This window comes from Etheostoma spectabile, chromosome 24 (genome assembly GCF_008692095.1).
Source record: "Etheostoma spectabile isolate EspeVRDwgs_2016 chromosome 24, UIUC_Espe_1.0, whole genome shotgun sequence".
In the NCBI taxonomy this organism is placed as follows: domain Eukaryota; kingdom Metazoa; phylum Chordata; class Actinopteri; order Perciformes; family Percidae; genus Etheostoma; species Etheostoma spectabile.
Window position 1 is genome coordinate 13,161,124 of NC_045756.1, and position 23,936 is coordinate 13,185,059.

Consider the following 23,936-nt stretch of genomic DNA (forward strand, 5'->3'; position numbering starts at 1 on the left):
TCTTAATGTTCTTGTCATATAGAAGAAATATTTAGTTTAAAACCCTAATTTGCACTCCCCACTTGCCATAACAGGGCTCTTTCATTTTTGGTCAAATAGAATAACGCATAAAGATGTGCACGTGGAGTCCCACGCGGCCACAGAGTGACGCACTGACAGTTTTATTACAGTTAATGCGACTGTGACATATTAAAAGAAACATCCTACATAGGTTTCCTTTTAAAGTCACGTTGGACTCAGTATCAGATCCATAAACCCGTTTGTGCGACAGGTTCCATTGCCAATACTGATAATCAACCATAAGCAGCCATTTTAATTGGCAAACCAAATTTGAGACTATACCACCATATATGCCAAGGTTTGGATTAAAAAATAATAATTAACAAACGTTACAATCAAAAGACCATTTTGTAAAAAAAAAAAAATTAAAAACAAAAAAACCATGCAGTACAAAAAACAAGTGTCCAGATTCTCTCCAAGTCAGATGTTGTTTTGTTTTTATTATAATTTTTTTTCATTTGAGTCTTTACACTTTTCCTTCCCGGTAATACCCTTGTTGTGAATGTCTGGCAAGTGGTGATCTTTAAAGTCTTCATAACACAGAATTAACTGTGGTTCTATTGCTATGTTGTTGTGATTTGCATCTTTGCAGGCGCCTGTGTTGTGATTAAAGGTCATACATATAGGGGAGCGTCTGGCCAATCAGAAATGGGGGGGGGGATGCCCTGATGACAAATACATCCAGGTGTTAGTTTTTTTTTGTTGCTTAACTTGCAGCTGAGCCATATGAGTCTTCTGCCATCTTTTAGCTGCAGACATTCTGCAGTTATACAGAAACAAATTTGTCCATCAACAGTAGCCTTAAATGGACCAGAATGCAATGCGGCCCCAGCAAAGCCGCTCTCAATGACATTTCAAAGATATGGTAGTTTTAGCACACGTAGGTGAACGATCACCTTGGTCTTGGGTGCCATGATCTTAATTCATGGAAACAAAATGAGGACACCAAATAAAATGCAACACTGCAGCTTTATTTTACTTTCAATTTTATAAACTTCAAGGGTTATTACAAAAAGTGTTGTCATATTTAGAATTGATTGCTGTTTAGTGACTGAATTGAAATATGATAAAGCCCAGTGTTGTAGCCATTGCTTACTGGCCAGACCCCTCAATGTGAACACACTGCACCTCCAGCCTGGTAGTTAGTATTTGCTTTATGTATTAGTTTAGCAGTTGTGCACGAAGAGGAGCACTGCACGAAGAAAAGAAAACCGTGCATCTATTCTGATTTTACCCCAAATAAAGGTTTTGATTTGCAAGTGTAAAGTGTTTTGATCCATTTCTTCTTCTTCTGTGTGTTTTTAGATTTTAAATATCTGAGAAAAGCATGTCAAACAAACCTTCAAGTTATTAAATAATCAAGTTTATTTGCAGTTAGATACTGGACAATGTGAAATACATCTCTACCATGTGTGTAAAACAAATGACAGATGAATTGACTTTGAGTTCCCCTCTCATCCTTTCATTATCAGGCTACTGCTTAAAAAAAAATCAGTTTTCTTAATCTTGATCAAATAATGCTTCTGCTGTAAAAGACTAAACCTGCATTTGAAATGTAAAGCTACAGTTGCTAAAACTTGCTACCCAACCTGGCAGGAGCTAGTGTGTTTACATGCACTTAAGCAACTGATTTACAGTAACTGTTACTTGAGTGCATGTAAATGCAATACTTAGGTCTTATCTGGTTTGTCACTGTACATTCAGCATCTGTGTGATGCTTGTCAACATAAGCTGAATCCGTGATTAATATCAAAATAAAGTGCACTCATTTTCAGGTATACCTTTTGCTTTGGTTGAAGGGAGGCTCTGCCTTCCTATTGTCTAGCACTTCAGGGCCTGTTGGTCCAATAATAATCTATTCTAACTATACTATGAAGCTAGCTGGTTTATATCATCTGTTTTCGTAACTTGAGGTAAATCGTCCGTGTCATGAAATAATTGTAGAAAATAAGTCACTGCTTTGAGTGTCTTTTCACTCCGCCTTTTCAAGCTGGCTTTGGATTGGTTCTTGGTCCTCGCTTGATTCGGACCAGAAGTCTGGGTGGACCTGGTACCATTTGACTGAAACACAGGAATTAATGACACATTATAAAGAGGCAACCAATTTTGGCTAAAACTTGCACTTTTTGTGGATTAGGGCTTTAATGTATGGAGAGATTTAAGGGCCATAACTAAATAAATAAATGTACAATTTTATAATTAAATGTCTATACACATTTAATTATATATTATATATTTAATTAGTTATGGCCCTTATCTCCCCCCCTCCCCCCATGTTAACGTGCTGGCCTTATCTGCTTGCTTTATTACTGTACCCGTCTGTCTGATGCCTTCAGCCCAGGACACCTCTGCTCTCCAGCCTAGCTGCTGCAGCTTCTCACATGTGATTGGGTAGCGCAGGTCGACGTGCGGCCTGTAGAGCAGAGGTCAAAGGTCACTTTGCTCCTTATCACTTTGTCCTGATAAGATTCCTAACTTGACAAACTGGCCTATCACAGGTGTGATCTTTTAGATGAGGACTAATGCAAAGTGGATTTTCTAAAATCAACTTTATGGTGGCTCAGTGGGAGAGCGGGCACCTATCAATCGGAAGGTTGGGGGTTCAATCCCTGGCCCTGCAGTTCCATGTCAAAGTGTCCTTGGGAAAGACACTGAACCTCCGCATCGGAGTGTAAATGTGTGTGAGTGTTTATCTTATGAGCACGTGAATGCGTGTGAATGGTTCCTGTACTATGTAAAGTGCTCTGAGTAGTCAAGACTAGAGAAACGCTATATAAGAACAGTCCATTTACATTTAAAAGATTGGTTTTTCTGTGAAAATATTTGTTTGCTGCTATGTTACAGTCATAGTGTTAGTATTACCAGTAATGATTCAGAATCTTGAAATCGTTTATGTTTGAAACTGCACAATTTGACTCACCTGTCAGGCACAAACTCGAGCCAATCTTTTACCTCAGAGTCCGGCACTTTCTTCACCTAAAAAACACAAACGCACTGAGTTTTCTGAACATCTGCTACTTCCCGCTATATGTTTAAATTAGGAGCACAGTTCCTAAACCCACCATCTTAACAAGTTCCCCGGCCAATTGCATGATAGGAATCTCACAGCTTGTTCCCATATTGTAAATTTCTCCCACAATCCCTTTCTCCAGAACCAACAGAAAGGCGTTGATGGCGTCATCGACAAACAGGAAATGGCGGGATTTAGGCAGGGTTCCCTGGATGGTGCTGCGGAGGAACAGGAACCGAAATTTGAAGCTGTATTTGGTCAGTCATGTTTTTCTATTATTGTCAAAATACCGAAGCTGGTCTCTCAGCAGAACCTTTTCAAAGTAAAGTTCAAAGAAACCTACCATTTCTTGTTCCTTTGCAAGAGGGTGAGAAACCTCGGAATGACCTGAAAGATCAAGAAGACCATTGTACGTTTTAAAAGTCAGTTAGAAACGGAGCATATCTTTATCACTTTAAGAAGAGCTTTAAATAAAGTGAAAGATCACTGCGCTAATTTCTCCCGTTTAACTAGTGTGTTTTAAAACCAGCGAAATCTGCATTTTCAACTAAAGATTTAGTAGTTCACACTTAAAAATACCTTTTATTACACTGCAAAGATCTTGTACACGGCCAAGTGTGGATATCCAAAATGTTAAATTGTAATAATTTAGACCAATTGTCAGACGTGTGGGTGCTGTACCTTCTCAGTGTACTGCCTGGGCCCGTAGATGTTGTTGCTCCTGGTAATGATGATAGGAAACTGGTAACAGATACACAGAGCGGTATTTAACATACAAAAAACTGTGAGGAACAAAACCTGGATTTCCCTAACCCTAATACAGTGTAGTTGTATAAAAATGCCCATCACAATTTCCACAAGCCCAATGTGATGGTAGGAAATTGCTTGTCTGACCAACGGTCTAAAACCAAGAGACAATTAAATTAAAGCTTAAGCGTGTAACTTTTTGATATTAATGAACATCCGTTACATTGGAGGCTGATACCATGAATACTTATACTAAAATTCCTCATGGGGGGCGACAGAAACTACGCACCATAGCTTTAATATTACGCAAGGCAAAGATAGGCAGCAAATTCTCACAATTTTGAAGCTAAAATTAGAGATGTTTTGGCATTTTTTGCATCGATTATCATGTGGATACATGCTATAACATAGGGGGACAAATTCCAGTGCTAAAACTTTACGATGAAGGTCTTAAAAACCTTGTCTCATTTAGAAGCTACTACCCTGCCTGTGTGTACCTTATATTTGTCCCAGTAGGATTGGACCAGGTACTCAGCAGCTGCTTTAGTGGCAGAATACGGGTTAGAGGGCCTCACTGGACTGCTCTCATCAAACACCTGCAGAAGACAAACACTCAATATTCAAATCACTAACCTTAATCTCCACATTCACCCCCCCCCCCCCAAAAAAAACTAAATCACTATTCACTGACCTGGTCTAGACTGGCTCCGTAGACTTCATCAGTGCTGACGTAGATAAAGCGTTGCGGCTGGTGTCGGGCCTGATGGGCGGCTCCCAGTACAACTCTGGTCCCATCAATGTTAACACGCTGGAAACTAGACGGAGTTTCAAACGACCTCTCTGAGCGGGGGGGGGGGGAATAAAGGACTATAGTATCAGAGGCTGATTATTAACAGAGCAGCAGGTTACGAGTGTATCCTCAGTTTGAACGTTTGCTGCTCACCGACATGTGTTTTGGCTGCCAGGTGAAAGATCACATCGATGTTTTCTGTGTTCAAAATGTGATTAACCAGCCGTGAGTTACACACATCTCCCTGTTAAAGAAAGGAGTAGATTTAAATAGCTATACTACTAGTATAACTAGTATACTAACTAGTTATACTTTTAGAGAATCTGACATGTATACTACTAGTTATACTACTAGATATTGTAATAGTACAAATGTCACTGTTCCCCTTAATGGGCCTAACTAAACCTTTTGTTACTGCCTGCAGCTACGTGATCTTCCATTGATTGATTGATGGATTCTCACCCTGATAAAGGTGTAGTTTGCTCTGTCTTCAACACTCTCCAGACTCCTGGGGCTGCAGCAGTAATCCAACTAAAAGAGATCAGACAATGAGCAATGCAACAATACATACAACATACTGAGATTATTATTGTGTATTTATTCATTCATCAATTTGTGGACAAGGACAGTGTTGGAGCTACCACACACCAGAGAAGACTTACATAATCTAAGTTGATAATTCTCCAGTCAGGGTGCCTGTTCACCAGCGAACATACAAGATGGGAGCCACTGGCGAGAGATGGGTGGACATATATACATTTAAGACTTTCCTTGAGTAAAAGTACTAATACCACACTGTTACAAGTAAAAGTCCTGCATTGAAAATGTTACTTAAGTAAAAGTATGTAAGTATTATCAAATAAGTAAAAGTACTCATTGCAGAAAAAAAGCTCACATTTTGGGTAGTTTGATTTACAATAAATAAAACGTATCTTATTAATAAGCATATACTGTATACAGTGTCCTGTTATACAGTAAACACACTGCTTATTGACCATTAAATAACTAATTAATCCAATATTATAACACATGCCATATTTAGGGCCGGAGCTGAACTCAACGTAGCCCACTGGAATGTACAGTAGTGTTTGAAACTCAACAAAAACAGAAATTATTGAGGAAAAACCGGAGATAGTTTGGCTTTAAGGATCGTGGTGTAACGTTAACCGAAGAACGAGAGAGTTCCTTATAACAATTACTCGTTATGGATAACTTTAAGTCATATATTTATCATCAGTTTAAATCCATTACATGAACTCACATGAATCCAGAGCCTCCAGTCACCAGAACAGTCCTGTTGAAGTCCATCTTCTGGTCATTACAACACTGAACACCGGCAGCTTTCCATTCACCCTAAGGTCTCCTTCAGATATAATAACGACATATTAATCGCTTTAACTCCATTAAATATATATACAGCTAACAGGTAGCAGCGCAACTCTATTTGCCTTACACTTCCATGTAGATACAGTGTGTGATTTGCGACAGTCACCGTCCATTATACGGCAGTGTTGACACGTTGAAAAGGGGCGGGATATTTAGCGAATGTAGAGTGGTTTCTACTCTCTGATTGGTTTTGGTACATGACGAAAAGATATACGTGCTTTTTGATTGTGTGAATCCCCAATCAATCAAACTGTCAACAGTGCCGATTTGACAAGGTGTCAAGTGAGTTACGATGAACATGTAACGTCCGAAAAGCTATTTTCAAAATAAAAGTGTTCGATATGCAAACAGTTAAACTCTTATTACCAGGCTATTCAAAATAGCAGGTGTTTGTAGTTTGTATTTGTTCGAGTCATGTATTACTGCTTAAAAACCTCATACTGAACAATGAAGCATACTTTTAGGAAATACACTGATGTTATGCAATTCGATGTACTATTATAGGTCATCATATCTTAAATTGAATACCAAATTAAATATAAAATTGTACGTCGGTCGATGTTTCACGTCACTACACCATACACCACCTTGGTGATCCACAAAAGTGAGACGTAAGCGTTAGAGCTTTTATTTTAGTGCAGAAGAAGCTAACTTCTGGTCCACCCTGGCTAACTTGACGCAGCTAAGCTAGTTCACTTCTGGCTTCGTGGCTCATTGAATTCGTGAGCTAACGTTTATTTGTCGATAACGTTGAACCGCAAAAGGGGAAATGTCGTATTTTTTAGCCACATTTGTGGCTATAGTACTGCTCGGTTCGGAGGCTTCTGGGAAAAGCGTGACGGGACTTTTTAACAGCGAAGCAGCGAGACAGCAGAATGGCCAGTTCATCACTAAATTTATGTACCAAGGTAAGGTTAACGATACTGATGTGTAATGATGCCACCGTGTCAAACAGTGTCAGCTGTGAGAGGGTTCAGCATTCATTTTTAACATGGCGTGATGACGATGTGTGGATTCAGTTTACTTTAGGATTTTGTTTTCGCTTTTCTTTATTTGCCACTAGCTTACCTAGAGTGTCATCATCACTTTACATCTTACATCTGCACTGATGAATTTTAATAACCTCACTGTGCCAGTCCTGTTTCTTTCTTTGTGCCAGTTAATATCAGAGATATATAACACCCCCCCCCCCCCTCCCCACCTTGAGCCTAAGAGTTCAATTCAGTTTTCAATTCAATTTTATTTATAGTATCAATTCATAACAAGAGTTCTCTCGAGACACTTTACAGATAGAGTAGGTCTAGACCACACTCCAGAATTTACAAGGACCCAACAGTTCTAGTAGTTTCCTCCAGAGCAAGCTACTAAGCGTGAGTGAGGTCAGAGGTCAGCTGTAGACCTCATTGAGCTGGTCTGGCTCCCATTCAGCAGGGTGGGGACTTACTGCAGGATTGGCTGGTTAAAAACTTGTGGAGCCTCTGGCTGAGTTTGCTTCTCTCGTCTCAACTTGCAAGAGACTAGCTGTACCAATATGCCTGAAGCCAGACAAGTGACATAATCATCAGAATATGATTCTGAAACACAAAGTGTGTCCGGGGCCTCCTGAACGCTACATGCTCAACTAATCCTCTGGTTTGGGCTCACTTAATTGAAAATATGTTTGGCAATTAATTGTTTTGAATAGAAACTTGAAAAGAAAAACAAACTGAAAAATGCATAATTTCCAGAGCCTGAGGTGACATCTTCAAGTGACTTGTTTTTCAGACTAAAACCCCAAAATACTGTATTTACAATGATATAAAAATCGAAAACACTATGTCATGGTTTGGAAAATGGCCAGAAGAGTCAGAGTGCAGTTGTGTCTTCTGTAGCGAATAACTGTCTGCTGTAAAATGCATTAAGATTTGAGATTAAACGCTTGTTTTTATGAAATCAAGTAAATGAATACATTTCTCTGAACCTTGTCCTTTTTCTGTAGGTGATAATGGTCTGTTGGTGATCAGGCTGGACAATTCTGCTCTGGCTACAGAGAAGGAGTCCAGATTGCTGCTGTATAAAGACATGGACTCGAGCCTTGACAAGCTAAACTGCTCCGAGAGGCTCGCTAAAGCGCACATCCCCGGTTAGATCCAGTGTTTACTAATCCAGAGAGCCGATCTCTGATATGATGGATGTGATACAGCTGGATTGATTTTCTCCTCTTTACTCTTCCACACTGTCACTTCACCTCATTGGTTTCTTTGTCCTCTTGCTTCAGTTGCTCTCAGTGACCAAGAACACAACCAGACGATCCCTCGCCAGTCCTCTCCTACAGCCTGGCAGGCCCTATATGCTGACCGATACACATGTCAGGTAACAGATTGCTATGAATCTAACCCCTCCTTAAACATACATGGACATTAAATCTGACCAATCCCAACGCTTAGTATGAAGGGAGGATGTCTTACAGGTCATAATGGCTGCCGTGTACACCTGTATGAATGTGAGTGGATGTTTTTAGTCAGCTGGTTGCCAAGCAGCTGATGAAAGCCCCTGATGGTGAAGCATGAAGGGATGTTAGCATTTAGAACAAACTATTAGTTCTGAGAGCAGTAATTTTGGTTTTTCTTCCCTCTGTTTCCTATCTGGCTCTCCAGGAAAATGCAGTGATTCCTTCCCACTCTGATCTCAGTTTCACCATCTTGTTGTTTAACGCCGACTCGGCTGGAAATCCTCTGGAGCACTTCAGCGCGGAAGAGGCAGGTCAGACACCCTGAATGGTCATGTTACGACCCTATAAACGGAGAGTAACCACTGATGTAAAAATAACTGAAGGAACGATGGGATGCGCTCGTTACAAAAGTATTAGTACAATTTATTAATAATTTTTTTTTAAAAGCGAGCTCGTCACGGTCAGGAGTTAAACCTCAGTTGTAGGATACACTTTTCCTCAGAAATATAATTACTCTTTATGAAGTCCACTCCCTTGGTGGGAAAGCAGGACAAGCTGCTATAGAGAAGAAACCGGTCTTTAGCTTAGAGCTAACATGCAGCTAATGGAGAGGGGCAGGCACAAGACCTATGCCAATACCTCTGACTATGGTAGCCCTGTTACAGTCAGACTTCTGAGGAAGCCGTTTTATGGATTGGTAATTAAAACCAGACTGACACACACACCCTAATACTAAGCACCGCAAATGCCTAAACAAGTGCTTGGGTTAACAAAACAAACCAAAACCTGAACACGCCTGTCATTCTGGAGAAGAGCGGGGAGGCACACACAACACACACCACAAAATACAAATCCCTACGTGACATCACTACAGCTGATAAAGGCTGTCGGACATCAGGACATTTTGGGTTTTGTAGTCAAATATTAATAGATCGTAGTAGGGAATCCCATGTCCTGAACTATTCTTTCACAAATGTGTTTGAATTGAAGGTTTTATCAGCCTATTTTTTGTCTAAATAGTTTTATCCATATCCACTGCTTTATGCTCAAGTGGTGCTCTTAAAACAATGTTTAAAGGGTAGAAAGTGCGTGCTATGTGAAATCTTTGATACTCCGAGTCTTTAAAAGATGTAGGAATTGGTTCTGAGGAATCTGCATAATTCATGTGGGACAAAATGTTTCCTCTTGACTCGTTTTTTTTCTCTCCCTCGCTCTCCCAGGTCTCCATAGTTTTTACTTCCTCCTCCTGCTGGCCTACTTCATAGCCTGCTGTATCTACATCCAGCCTCTGCACCAGGCTCTGAGGAAAGGAGGTCCTATGCACACTGTCCTCAAAGTGCTGACCACCGTGCTTGCGTTCCAGGGCTTCTCCGCTCTCTGCAACTACGTCCACTTCGCCAGGTAGAATCTGACAAACGTTTCACAAGAAAAAGCAACACATTGAGAAAGTCTGACATTTGTAAAGCAAATAAACATGTTTTATCTGTCTTGTGACTCATTCTGTACTCCATCTGGTGTTTCCTGTTCCCCCTCCTTGTGTTCTGCAGGTATTCCAGAGATGGTACTGGTATTCCTCTGATGGGCAACCTGGCAGAGTGTATGTTCCTCTTTCTTAAATATGTCCTACATTGATAAATGCTTAGGAAGCTTGATGTAGTTATAAGAATAAGACTGTAAACAGACAAGAAATGAATTATTTGCCCTCTTCTTTTTCATATCCGGCTCCCTGTGCAGTCTGGGATATGGTGTCCCAGGTGTCCATGCTGTACATGTTACTGAGTCTGTGTGCGGGCTGGACTCTGAGCCGAGGCAGGAAGCCTCAGTCCAGACCTCTGCAGTGGGAACAGTCTCGGGCGTCCACGGCTGTTGCTGTTGGCGGAGTCCTTGTGCAGGTACGCGGGGTTCCACTGAAACGGGATCAGAGGTGGGTAGAGTAGCCAAAAATTGTACTCAAGTAAAAGTACTGTTACTTCAGAACAATATGACTCAAGTAAAAGTAAAGTAGTCGTCCAAATAATTAAAATTAATTTATTAATTACAAAATAGCTTAAGTGAAGAGACTTGTAACATCAAATTTGGATGGATACTGCATGTGTAAAACATACTGTGTATATATATAATGTGTGTGTGTGTGTGTGTAACCTAAAAGACAAACATCCACCGATCCACAGCAAAAACTAAAACTACTTTCCTAAAAGGTAACCATGCTTTCACTATGAGGGGGGGGGGGGTCCTCCTGGTCTGTGTTGCCTTGGCGACGTTTGATTCTTGACGTCTTTGCTTTGCTACGACTGTAAAGCTAACCTCTTCATATGTCTATGGCCAACCCGTCCCGCTGCTGAAACGAGTACGGTCACGTGACTGCACAACGGCGTGTGATTGGTTAAGCACAGTCACGCGGTAGATCCTTCAGCGGAAGACTTCTCTCTCTCTCTCTCTCTCTCTCTCTGTCAAAATAAAACATTAAAATGAGGATTGAGGTACGCTGGGGTAAAAACAATGAAGCGTAGTAACGAGCTCATTGTAGCCTAATGTGGCGGAGTAAGAGTACAGCTTCCTCTTCACTAATCTACTCAAGTAAAAGTAAAAATATAGTGATTTAAAACTACTCCTATAAGTACAATTTTTTCAAAAACTTACTCAAGTAGGCCTAAATGTAACAGAGTAAATGTAACTCATTACTACCCACCTCTGAACGGGATTATGCTACTATGTCAGGTTGAGGGTGAGTTTTAGTTTAAAGTGAAATTGTGTCGTTTCCAGGGGGCGTTGCTGCTGTGGGAGCAGTATTCAGAATCCGAGAGTCAACATCACAGCTACCACACCCCGCTGAGTCTGGCCGGTGTCCTCCTCATGGCTCTGAGAGTGGGCCTGGCCCTCCTGCTGGCCTCTGTCCTCTACCAGATCATCTCCACCGAGCGCAGCACCCTGAAGAGGGACTTCTACCTCTGCTTCGCCAAGGTAAAATCCACACTACTGCATCCTCCAGACACACAAATAATAACCGACAGTCCTTCAGGTGGTCTGCCTTGTCTTCTCTGCAGGGGTGCTTCCTGTGGTTCCTGTGTCATCCCGTCCTCTTCGTCACGTCGGCTATCTTCAACAAGCACCAGAGGGAGAAGGTTTGAACATGCAAAAAAAACCACACATTTTAGCAAGGCACCATGAAGTGGTGCGTGAGACTGATCAATTAGCCCGAGCTGGAGTTTTCAGGTACCATAATGGAAGTCTAAATCTTTTGGTGAGGACAGTGACCTCATACCTAAAACTGAAATATGTTCCATAATCTGTGAAACAACCCACAAATGTTACTAAAGTTAACCGCCATCAAATGTGTCTGACAGGTTGGTGCAATATTACCCAATCTTTTTGTCTGACTTTAGCTAAATAATTTTCGCATTATAGCACCAGTTGGAGACATTTTAGGGTAATTTAATGCATTTCTGGGGCTGTAGTTTAGGATATTGTATTTTAAACTTGTTTCTCTGCCCCCAATGGGCCAAAAAAAATCCCCATGCTGTCGCTAACTCTCTACTTTGTCGCCCCTTTCTGTAGGTAGTGACTATCGGTGTTATCCTCTGCCAGTCCATCTCCATGGTGATCCTCTACCAGCTCTTCCTGTCTCGTTCTCTCTACTGGGAGGTCTCCTCTCTCTCCTCCGTGTCTCTGCCACTCACCATGTCCAGAACCAACCACAGGGGGCGCTACTGAGCACATCCACGCTCACGCTTCTGATCGAGGGAGAACATGCTACAACACAGAGGCTTCACCTCCCTTAATGTCCCAGTGTCTCAGAGGGGGGGGACATCCTGAGCATGAAGACGGAGCGTGATGTAACACCGCAGGGTCCGCTCTCCTTCACTGTTACTGTTTCCTGGGAGAATGCTATTGGTTAGCACGGGTCACAAAATGACCAGAGGACGATATTTAGAGCAACACCCTACCTCTAGTTACCGGAGCCAACATCTCCATCACTGAGCAGGAGGAAAGATACTGAACGCAAGATGCTTTCCGGGACACGCTGGATGTCATAGCAACTAACAGGCAAAGTACAATTTGACGTACGCAAGCATGTTAAAGACGGATCGGCAAGATTCAAGATTTTAGGATGCAATGAGAAAAGAAAAAAGATTGACTCTTGGTGGAACAAATGCAATATTTGTGCTCTTGGCTGTGAAAATCACACTTTTATGTCTTAAAGAATGAGGCTGGCATTTTTATTTTTATTATTGTCGACAAATCCCATGAAAAGCCAAATCCAACAATAAGTATGTCTGTATTTTATTTAACTTTTCCGCCCAGTCTGTGGCCTCTGGTTTCGATGAAGATGTTCATTTTCAAAAACCGCTCAGTGATTTCATAAAACAGCCGGGCGCCACAGTTGTGAAGCAGATGTTACTCAAACCGGAGGAGATTGTGCATTTCTGGGTATTATATATATATAATATATATATATATATATATATATATATATATATATATATATATATATATATATATATATATATATATATATATAAAAAAAATTTAAGATGGTGGTGAATCCACATTTAGTGCGCTTGTGAACGTTGGATTAAGTCAAAACAAACTACGGTGTGTGTTTGTTGATGGTAATGAAGGAACATGTCACCCATGCAACAATGTGTATATTTTTTTTGTTTTAAGATAATGTTTTTGGGGCATTTTAGGCCTTTATTTGACAGGACAGCTGAAGACATGAGAGGGGGAATGACATGCAGCAAAAGGCCGCAGGTTGGAGCCAAACCCCGGCCCGCTGTGTAAGGAGGAAACCTCTACATACAGGCGCCCGCTCGACCAACTGGGCAATCTGGGTGCGTAACTTTGTGTTTTTAATATTTATTGGACAACAATGCAGTTCTATGGTAAAGAGAAATGCAATATATCAGCTATATTGGCTCCACAGATAAATACATTGTGGGGCTTTTCATGGGTTTTACTTACAATACGAGAACAGATTAATACGTGTAGGTTAATGGATCATTATGTGGTAAGATGGATATGTGACTCTGAATTAACCGATTAAGGTGGAGAGACAGTTGGGTGGACTCAAAAGATGGATATACTGAAGAAGGTGGAAGGATAAATAAAGTTTGGAAAGATTGTTACAGTATGTGGACAGGTGAAGAATTAGATCTCACCAGTTACCTAAATGATCAGTTTGTGCTCCCTGTACATGACGGATCAAGCTGTACGTTAAGTTACTTCTTCACTCTCAACGTGAATTTCTGAGCTGACAGCATGTGAACCTTTGACATTGTATAAACTGTGTGTAGCTGGAGACACACTGCATGATCTTTGATTTTTCATTCACTGAACCTTGAGCTGGAGCACACTACCTGGGTCAGTGATTTTCCCAATTTCAAACTAACATTCTTACCTTTTCTGCCTTGAAATTATTAAGCCCTGGTCTAAGGCCACTATGACTTCATGTGAGTGAGGCTTATTAAAGCATTAGCGTTGCATGGAAGCCCAGCGGGAACAGGCCCGCTGTTTCCTTTTGGACTTGACATATTTCATATTGTGGAAAAGGAAATTCCACTTAACAATGTGACAGCTGACATTGAGCGTTGACATATTTATTCATTGTGTATTTATTTTTGCAAGTCAAAATGTTGAAAGTGAATGTTAACTGGGCAGTATGTACTGTGCATACACGATGTGTGGGTGGAAGAGAATACATTTACTATACTGTATTTTTTTTTTTGTCCCATGGGCCACTATTACACTCTTATCAGAAAACAACAAAACACAAGGCCTCTGTTTGTAATGTGTGTACTAAACTTTTACACCTCAAATTGTTAAATATGGTTAAAATGTAATTTAATTTAAAAACATTTTTGCATTATGCACTCTCCAGTTTCCATTTATTACATGTATTTATTTTCCGATTCAACCCCAACTGTGGAAATATGGGATCTGTGATCATTACCACTGTTATAAAGTAACTGTAATAAAATACATTTTAAGATGACCTGGCTAATCCTAAATGCTTGTGTAATGTCCTACATGATGTTCATAACCCATAGTTATCTGTCATTTACTAAAATTGCTGATTTCCTTTTGAGGTTTGGTGGGCTCTAGATGCAGTTAACTGTAGCCTTGGCCCTTATTTACACTGCCTGCTCAAAGTAACCCAGTTTGTATTATTTGCTCCCAGCTGGCACACATCAGAGTGTTATAATGGAATGTCATATGGTCGTTTCATTATGTGAAAAATACACATAGAGGGAGTTATTTATATATCAGTTAGGTTTGGATTGGTTTCAGTAAGTCCTATCTTTTACTTTGTTTGTACATTTATTTGTCAGGCAGCTGCACAAGATGTCTTGAACACAATCACTGAATCCCCCAGTGAATGAACTGTGTCCATCTTATCTGTGTGGATTGTTCTTATAGCAATTCTAAACCTGTGTGTGTAAAACCACATTCGAGTTTTGAAATCTAAATTACTAAACGTATATTTTTGCTGTGCTGTCAGCCAAAGCAAGTTTCCTTTTTTTCGTAAAACAAAAAGAATCTTCGTCACGAACAGGATTCGAACCTGTGCGGGGAAACCCCATTGGATTTCGAGTCCAACGCCTTAACCTCTCGGCCACCGTGACTACGAATGTAATAACCTGTGGTGATATTCATATATAATAGCGAATATGCGGCAAAGATCTTTTTCATTGAGACTATTTTGTGTTCGATTCAGTCTAATGCAATGGATAAAACACAAATAAAAACACCAAGTTGGTAACGTCAAGAGTTAGCATGTTTTGTACAGTTTGTAAAGAACGATTTAGCGAGTAACGTTAACAACGTATTGGATTTGGTAAACAACAGACGCACAAAACGACTTCATAATACGCGGAAGCGCGGTGCATACAAAAACACGTTGATGTCTATTCGGCCATGTGTGATTTGTGATTGTTTTGTGCAGAGGTCTTGTTTCTAAGATTTGTTTTCTTTAGCTGTGTATCATGAGCATAATAACAATACTTAACTATAACTGGATCTGAAAATATGGGAATATAATACATTTTGCCAGGGACCCAAAACGTTTAGCTCTCCAAAAAGGCTTTTGGGACGACAGTCTCTCTGCGCGTTAGTGCTAGTGTAACGGGTTAGGTTCCGCCAAAAATCGGGATAGTTTGTCACATTTCGATCAAGTTCAATGGAATAGTCGAAAAGCATACAGCAATTCATTTAAAAAAAAATGTTAATCTCATCATTTACATTTTTTTTTTTAACTCCAAGTGCTTTTATATTAACGTCACAATCACGATCAACACTACAGGAAAAAATTTCCAGTCCACGCGTTTCTTGAATGCAGCGCAGCCTACGTCTCAACGTAGACTGCATTTCGATTGGCCTGTTTGTCATTCACTACAAGCCCCGCCTCCTTCAGAGGAGCATACTTATCTGGCTGTCGCAGTGAACAATAAACTTGAACACCACAGACGCCAAAATGATCAACTGGAAGGTAAATAGAATCCAATTTATTCGTTTATAGACATATTATGCGTATTTTGTTATTATTATAGCTGTTTCGTAGGTTATTTTGTGATGGGCTAAAAGTTAGGTTGTCTCTTTCAAGCTACGTAGCTAGTCCTCTGGCTGTCCGGCGAAAACGCACGTCTTTCCTTTTAATTTGAATTGGGCTCTGTACATAGACAGTTAAAGAAAGCTTCCGTACCATAGACAGTTAACGAAAGGTTCTGTACCATAGACACTTAAAGAAAGTTTCTGTACCATGGACTACAGCTGTTACTGCCCAGGAGTCTGTGTAGTATGACTATTTCTGCAACAAGCTCCAGCACATAGAAACGCCGCTTCATCTCTCTTCTTTTTCTCCGTAAAATGAAGCTGCATTCAAATGCGGTCGGAAATGTCAAAATATATGTAAACGATCTGACGGACAACAATCATTTGAAATATCAAGTCTACTTGTGCTACATTGGGGATTACAGAACCAAGGAGGATATCATACACATGGGCCAATTAAGGGATACTCTCACCACCCTGTGTACCAATCTTTAGCTAGTGGGGGGGGGGGGGGGGGGGGCTTCTCTGTTTCACACACCGCCTCCCCTCTATGGGACTAAATTAACTCCCACCTCCCACTTGAACAGCTGAGGCCTATGTTGGATAAGAGGAGAAGGGGGAGAAACATCTCCAGGATCCCCGAATGTTCCAGAGCTTTTGTTTTCCATCTGTCACGTCCTATTGAGTAATCTCAAAAAGTCAACTTTTTCCATTCTAGGTAGGAGATAAAGCTGTGCCCTGTAGTCAGTGGTAAAGTTATGTCTGGAAGAAAAACAATATAATTAAAAGGAAAGTGGTTATGAAATCAGAGCAGCTGTTCAGTCTGAAGAAATGTGCGCTGATCTGTAGTTGGCCCGAGGCAGAAACGTGCAAAGCCATCTTCAAACATGACCTCTGTCTATCCTCAGGCTTTGGACAATGTCCCCCTCCTTCTGTACATCCTGGCCCTGAAGACACTGCTGCTGTGTATGGCGTTTGCCGGGGCGAAGATCTACCAGAGTAAGAAAGCAGACCAGGCCCTGAAGAAGCAGCAGGAGGAGAAGAGGAGGCTGGCCCAGCAGACGCAGGAGCTCCTAGACAACAAGAAGGAGGACTGAGCAGAGACGAGAAGCTGCTCCACACAGGTAGGCTACCGTCATAAAACTGGCCATCAGCTGTTGTACAGGCACGAGTGAGTCATTTAACATACTCCTTTCAAATCTGTGAACAGGTCTCTGGTCACAGAGCTGCTTAAAACATCTGAAATATTGGAGATATGTTTAATTATTTTACTTTTTTTTTTATCACACACAAAGCAACTTGGTGACTGTATGTCTCTTTTTGGTCACATAGCCACACACTCCGGCCCACCGTAGTTTGGTTTTGCATCCCGTCCCCTCCATTGATCAAGCTAGTCTGAGTCAAAACACGTCAACCGTAACAATCCTCCAGAAATGTCTCTTCTATAGTTTCATCTGAATGTGATATTTATTGTATAAAGGGGTCAGTGTTAACTACACCAATTAACCATTTACCATCCACTGTCGCACCCGTAGAATATTCATGAACTGCTCTGCTACTTGCACGGATATGAACATGTAATTAAAGATCAGGCTCATTTTTTCGGCCATAGTGGTCTTTTCAAAGAGGTGATAAATCAGTCGTGGTGACAGGTTCTTGATTGGGGTCCGTCCCACTACCTTCCCTTTCTCTCCTCTCCAGGGAAACACGTCACCGACCTGAGGAACCAAGCCACTCACTCCGCACACGAGCCTGTCGTGTCTGACTGCCAGCAACAGGAGGACCTTCCTGTGCTTTAGGAAATTGTGGTTCCAGTACCAGTTTTATATATTATATATATTGGGCAAATGTTTGACTGAACCAGATTTTTATGAAATGAAGTTATAGCAGTAACCATGTGGTCTCACTGAAGTGAGACTAAGATAAGGGGACTGTCAGTAAAAGAACCACAGCAGAGTCGGGTACAACACGTCCACTCCTTTTTCAGCCTCATCTTTTGTCTTGTCAAGATTCAACACTAACAAGCTTCACCTTGTACACCGGGATAGTGGTAGAATCAAGTCTACATATTTTTAAGAATACAGCATGGTATTTATTCTGTAATATTCTTTGTAATTTGTGTGCCAGCTTTGTGCCAAACTTGTGTAATTACATTAAATAGTTTGTTGCACATGGTACTTTATTGTTCTGCCTCAATTTCCCAGACCTTCTAGGGGGAAAGACCCTATGGGTACTTATCTTAGCAGTGTCACCTTGTCTTAAACTCTGCCGTAATAGAGTGTTCCAGCATTCTGATTACTGGCCAAATAGTTTAGTCCCATTTTCCTTATGTGTGTTTTTTATTTATATATATATATATATAATATAATAATAATTTATCATAGTCCCACACACAGATGCCAATAGCAGTTTCTATTCCTGGCAAGACAACTGGTCTATTTTATTTTAAGTACATTTCCATCCTCTTTACTCTTCTTTGTTTTTCAGAGCTGTGTCCCCGGTGAAGAAGCGACAGCGCCCTCTGCAGTTTCTAAAGAGAAGTGAAAAAAACTCGCAGCACTCTGTGTTCCCTGGTGGTCTCTCATCCAAGTACTGACCAGGCACGACCCTGCTTAGCTTTATACATATTAATAGTATTATTATTTTACATGTAGATTGTTTTGAAACAAGACACATGATTTTACTATTTAAAAAAAGAAAATATTGCACAGTTCAGCCTCTCTGTCCACGTTACACTATGCTGTATGATAGGAGATATTAGCACTGATTCATTAGGCCTACTCAGTGAGCAGCATGTTCACGTGGTAGCAGAATTTTTCTATGAGTGCACACAGGTTCAAGATCACCATATTTAGCCCTTGTGTGGTCTTCATATTTTAGTTAAATATGTGGTCTTCATATTTTTGTTAAATATTCCCGGGTCTGGTGTACCCACCATAACAATTCATGTAAAAATACCTACTAGATGTTTACTTCAGCTCAATTACCAATGATATATACATCATTTATGGTTCATAGTTGCCGGTAAGCCCTGTGAGATCACATTTATTATCATATCATTTTTTTATTTTGTAAGAAAACAAGGAAATTTAATTCTAAAGAAATAGAACCATGATTTTATATAATTTTTGGTGTTAATTCTTAGAATTTAATCAGAACAGGTGAAAGTGCTTGAAATGGAACAATTTTGTAACTTTGTGTGGGATGTAGCAGATGCAGATGCAGAAAGACAACATAGTTTCACATTAAAATACACTCGGGTCCAGTAGACCCGGACACCTCACATGGAATAGTATATGAAATATATAATGTGGCGGGGTGGGGGTTTTCAAGGGTTAAAGGGCTAGTTAGTCCTTTTTTATTTCCACTTCTGGCCAATAACACCCTGAACACGCTCGATCTCGGACCAGGGTCGGGTCTGGTCAGTAGGTCTGCTTGGATGAGAGACCGCCTGGGAATACTGGGTGCTGGAAGCTCCTTTTACTCCTTTACAAACAGCAGAGGACGTTGCTGCTTTTTCAATGGATTAAAAAACTGGGAGACCATTTAGATCATCAACAGGCTAAATAAAGAAGAAATAAAATATTCTAGTAATAACTCGTCCATGATGTAAAATTTAAATATGCCATTAGGGTTCGACACTCTCCTTGTTTTTACTTTTCAACAGGATTATCATTCATAGCCTAGCCTTCATATTTCAACCTTATTTTTTACACTTGACTATCTTTTCTGTAGCTACTTTTAAGTAGGTTGCAGTACTTGAGCTATGCACTAAGTATTTATGCTACTTTTTATGGCTAGCCTACTTACCCACTACATTTCAGAGGGCCATGTTGTAGGCCTACATAGCGAGTGCTTTACAGATCTAGCTTTTATACAGGTATGATCAGTAGCTTATATAAATGTGATGCCTTGTTAGGCAACAGTGAAGTATTTTTTTACTTCACTGTACATTTTTTACAGTTGTCTTGCTACTAAGTCCAGAGACCCCCTTCCTGTCCTGATCGTCTCGAAGGCGCATCACCAACTTGAGCAGATGGTCTCGTTGATCGCAACTCTTTAGGAACCTGCTCCATAAAGACGTGTGGATGGTGTGAGGAAAAAGGAAAGAGACTGGAGGAAGACGACAGAACAAAATGCACTTTCTTGTGAGTTCTAAGTCCGTCACAGGCTGAACTGACACACACAGACAAACAAGCACGCGTTGCTGCGGCCAAGTGGTTTTTATACAGATTATGGCGTTTAGTTTTGATTTTGTTCTACTTTTCCTACTGGTTAGCCGGAGGTAATCAGTGCCACCTGTGAGATAGCCACTTCCCTTGATTTCAATAGGCTAAGTCTAACGAGTGGAAATAAATAGAGAAGGGAATAGCCTAAATAAAGGGGACATTACAGATGGAGTGGGCCTTGTTGGTATTAATATAGATCTTTGAATCTGTGTAGCTGAAACTGTTAGCTCATTATTAAAGCTAGGCCATGTTGTGTTTGTTATCCTTCAGAAGATTTCTTCTTTAGTTTGTTTTTAAGCCTCTATAGAAGACCCGGATGGACAGACTTTTCCACTTTTTTCAGCTTCTTTATTAAGTCCTTTAACATTATATGCAGTTATGCTTGGAATAATAGATAATTGATGTTTTATCATTAACTTCTCTTTTGTTTCTATTAAATTATGAATTAAGTGAACAAATCATAAGTAACGTTTTTATTTGGGTCAGTCCCTTATCCCATGGTGGCCATTTTTAATGTCTGTAACACTCTACCAAAGCTCTACCTGGAGGATTTACAAATGTATAAGACCATGTTTGCCTTTACAAAAAGATGAGGTCTTCATAGAACCAGAAAGGATCCAGTCAGTAAAGAGATCTCGAGAATAACTACAACTGCTCAAATGTGGACAGACAATTGGCTAGCTAACTGGAACGGGAAGTTTATTTTGTGTATTTTATGGACAAAAATATTGAAATATCTTTGTGCACAGTGCTACAGAGCGGTAATGCACACAGGAGGCTCCCTGAGCACTTACGAAGCTTCTGCCAACATTTCCTTGTGTAATTACACACCTGACCTTTTCAAATGTAACATTTGGTGGGATGGCCCAAAAACTGAATTTCAGACAAACTTTGCACTTTATTAGTAGGGTGTTTATATATTCTGAATGCAGCATTAGCCTATCTTTGGCTAGCTTAGGTGTACTTGATCAGGTAGAGCCCAACCAAAGTGTAACGCAAGTTCAAAATGGCCTCAAAGGAATTAAAGTGTACAGGGTGAGCTCATCATACAGTTCATTACAAGCCAGCTACATAAAGCCCACAGGTTTCTTTCCTGTCCAACGTGTCACATTGTACAAATAATGAATAATTGTACAAGGACGTGCTGTTGATGAGAGAGAGCCTTTGTGTGTATTGAAGAAGCGCCTTCTCTCCGGCCTCCTGGCACTGTGTGTCAGTGTGGCACCCGAGTGTGGGCCAAAAGTAATGCCTCTTCATGGCATTGTGCTTATGACACATCCAATACTCTGAACTATGTTCAGCTAACTGTTATGCATGTTTTGATTTGTTTTGGTTTCTGCATGATTCCTTGTGTTTAATTTGTGTACATAGCTGTGTTTCTGTCCTGGAAGCTTTGTCTTGATGTTACTGTGAGATGATTGTGGCTGTTGAGATGACTCTAGGCTTACTTATATAGAAAACTGACTTGTTTTTCTGTTTTGTTTCATATATCAGTTAGTATTGATTTCACAAAAACACCCCCTTCACAATATAAAGTTAAGAGGGAATGCTATTTGTTTTATGTAAGGCTTGAAATGTACTTAAAATGATCAGGAAGGATATTTTGGAATGCATCCCAATTTTTCTTCATGACAAGCATTGTTTTCTTTGGAAGTTGACTTCTGTTCTGCAGATAATTAAATGGTATACAGGCCACAACAATAATATAATGAAAATCCTGTTTCAAATTAGTCAGTAGTAGAATAATCGTGTATCTAATTGATATTTGTAACATTCTTACTGTAACTGTGATTGTTCATTAAAGTACTGCCTCAAAATGTGATATTGATTGGCATTGTTGTAGTTCCACACCTATAACAATTTTAAAAGAACATTTACATTTCATTTAGAAAGCCCAGTACCATATTAGATTCCTGTAAAATTTAGCCTGGTATGATTTTGCGTAATAAGAGTACTTCTAGTACCAAAGTCTTGGCAATCAGGGGGAAACAAAAGTATGCACTTTAATTAATAAAAATATAAAACTAGTTAGATTTTTTCCTCCCAGAAAGGTCTATAAAATTTTATCCTGCAAATAGTTGTGTGATCTCCAATTCATTTTCTGTCTATTAGTCATCAGTAGGCCAAATCCCACTCTAGCCACACCTCTGTGTTCGCTTCCAATACACACACACTGAGTACAAGGCCCTGCTGCTTGTAGCGGGTTAGGGTTATCTATTGGCTGAGCAAGCTGCCTGACTCCTGACCTAAACTTCATGTGATTGGTCGACGTAGCCATCAGTGGAGACAGCCAGCAGCCAAGATGGCGGCAGCTAAGGGTAAAAAGATAGCTTTTCATACAGAAAGATGATTTGGTGACCGTCTATCTTTATGAAACTATTGGGCAAAGTCCCCGAAAAGTCACTGAAGTACCACGGCGGATTACTAAGCTTCTGGAAGGGCTACAATGGCACTCAAATCCGCTTTGAAACGGCTAAGCTGTTAGCTAATCAGGCTAAAAACACAGCCTGCTAGCTAACAGGCTAGCTTGATTCATAATTATTTATTCATTTTACAAAGACAATGTAATGTCAAAAAGATTCAGGATGGCCAACAGTCGTATTGAGGAGTTCTTTGAAACGGTGCACTCTTCCGCTTCTAAAATATAAAAGTAAGTCTCTGTTACTGTGTCTGGATATATTAAATATGACATACAATGTCGACGACAGCTAAAGACAATACTCATGAGTAGTGTAACATAGTAGAGTTTAGTAAACAAATGTATGTTTTATCACAAAGTAGCTTGTAGTTAAATGATTGTCGCTTGTGTCCCTTGCTGTATGATAGCACAGGCCTACTGTACACACTACATAACCTTACATGATTCTGTTGATATTTTCTTGCTTATGGTTTGTTTCAGTAATTAATCTCTGCTGTGTAAGATGTTCAGCAGCAGTTTCCTAATCTTAGCAATGGCAAATAATTTAGCCAGTGATTTAAAGATTGGTGGATATATTGATAGTTTCTGCAGTGGTTAATTAACCCATGTTTGGTCTGTAACTAATTTCATATATCAGCTGTTCTAGCCTTGTGACTAGTGGAATAATTTGGGACATGCCATGTTGGTAGATAGAAATAATAAGTGAAGGTACCCACGCTGCGCCAGCTATGTCGGAGAGGTCTGAGTGTGAGCCAATGCCAGAGTAAAAGTAAGTATGACATATTTAGGAAACACCAGACATATTTTCTGAAATAAACAAGTAACACAGCCGTTGTTTTGTTGATCTGTGTTTAGAAAGAGGTGGGTGCAGGAGCCTTCATCTTGCCTTGGAGGCAGTGCTAGTAGACTACTTCTGGCGTCTCTTTAGTCTTGCTGACAGTCACGAGTAGGTTGTTTTGTTCAGGTCAGGTCCTTTACATCTTTTCAAGACAAAAGCCACAGTATAGTATGTCTAAAAAATGATAAAAAGACATAGTATAGTATTAATAAAAATAAAAAGATGAAATGTCACTTAGAGGGATATCTCACTGAGGTAAACTGCTAACAACAATCTGAGGTTACAAATCCTACATTTGTCTTGACAGCTTTTCAACTTCTCTCCTCTAAAATGTGAACGGTAAATAGAACTTCCAACCAGTTAGAGTAGCAGATATATAGCTCAGTGTGGTACAATGCTGGTTAGAGGACCCAGTGGTTGTGAGTTCAAAACTCACTAGGTGCAGACATTATGATAGGCGAAATGCAAAGTGGGAGGT

General features: G+C 40.2%; 3 protein-coding genes and 1 non-coding gene across 4 annotated transcripts; 2 read left to right on the forward strand and 2 right to left on the reverse strand.

Moving 5' to 3' along the window:
- Positions 1-762: 762 nt before the first annotated feature.
- tgds (TDP-glucose 4,6-dehydratase) lies at positions 763-22,728 on the reverse strand. Its single transcript, XM_032506025.1, has 14 exons — positions 22,706-22,728; positions 22,355-22,357; positions 5,869-6,013; positions 5,270-5,336; positions 5,070-5,138; positions 4,761-4,851; positions 4,509-4,657; positions 4,315-4,413; positions 3,752-3,811; positions 3,414-3,457; positions 3,123-3,288; positions 2,981-3,036; positions 2,376-2,473; positions 763-2,121 (listed from the first exon to the last, which is right to left on the reverse strand). The coding sequence occupies exons 3-14, from the start codon at positions 5,913-5,915 to the stop codon at positions 2,033-2,035; spliced, it is 1,035 nt and encodes a 344-aa protein (XP_032361916.1). The 5' UTR covers positions 5,916-6,013; positions 22,355-22,357; positions 22,706-22,728; the 3' UTR covers positions 763-2,032.
- Positions 6,624-12,878, forward strand: gpr180 (G protein-coupled receptor 180). The gene is made up of 10 exons (XM_032506013.1): positions 6,624-6,901; positions 7,972-8,115; positions 8,251-8,345; positions 8,630-8,735; positions 9,645-9,825; positions 9,972-10,021; positions 10,159-10,316; positions 11,188-11,385; positions 11,469-11,546; positions 11,980-12,878. Exons 1-10 carry the CDS (start codon positions 6,763-6,765, stop codon positions 12,133-12,135), a joined length of 1,305 nt encoding a protein of 434 aa, XP_032361904.1. The 5' UTR covers positions 6,624-6,762; the 3' UTR covers positions 12,136-12,878.
- trnas-cga (transfer RNA serine (anticodon CGA)) lies at positions 14,966-15,047 on the reverse strand. Its single transcript has one exon. It is a non-coding gene; the product is annotated as a tRNA-Ser (tRNA).
- smim11 (small integral membrane protein 11) lies at positions 15,779-18,150 on the forward strand. The gene is made up of 3 exons (XM_032506049.1): positions 15,779-15,910; positions 16,881-17,096; positions 17,674-18,150. Exons 1-2 carry the CDS (start codon positions 15,896-15,898, stop codon positions 17,067-17,069), a joined length of 204 nt encoding a protein of 67 aa, XP_032361940.1. The 5' UTR covers positions 15,779-15,895; the 3' UTR covers positions 17,070-17,096; positions 17,674-18,150.
- Positions 22,729-23,936: the final 1,208 nt, after the last annotated feature.

Coding starts and splice junctions, on each gene's coding strand:
- tgds (XM_032506025.1), bottom strand. CDS start 5,915: ATGGACTTCAACAGGACTGTTCTGGTGACTGGAGGCTCTGGATTCAT. Junction 3,037..3,122: donor CCGGGGAACTTGTTAAGATG/GTGGGTTTAGGA, acceptor TGTGTTTTTTAG/GTGAAGAAAGTGCCGGACTC. Junction 2,474..2,980: donor CTCGAGTTTGTGCCTGACAG/GTGAGTCAAATT, acceptor TCTGCTCTACAG/GCCGCACGTCGACCTGCGCT.
- gpr180 (XM_032506013.1), top strand. CDS start 6,763: ATGTCGTATTTTTTAGCCACATTTGTGGCTATAGTACTGCTCGGTTCG. Junction 8,346..8,629: donor CTGACCGATACACATGTCAG/GTAACAGATTGC, acceptor CTGGCTCTCCAG/GAAAATGCAGTGATTCCTTC. Junction 10,317..11,187: donor TTGGCGGAGTCCTTGTGCAG/GTACGCGGGGTT, acceptor TGTCGTTTCCAG/GGGGCGTTGCTGCTGTGGGA.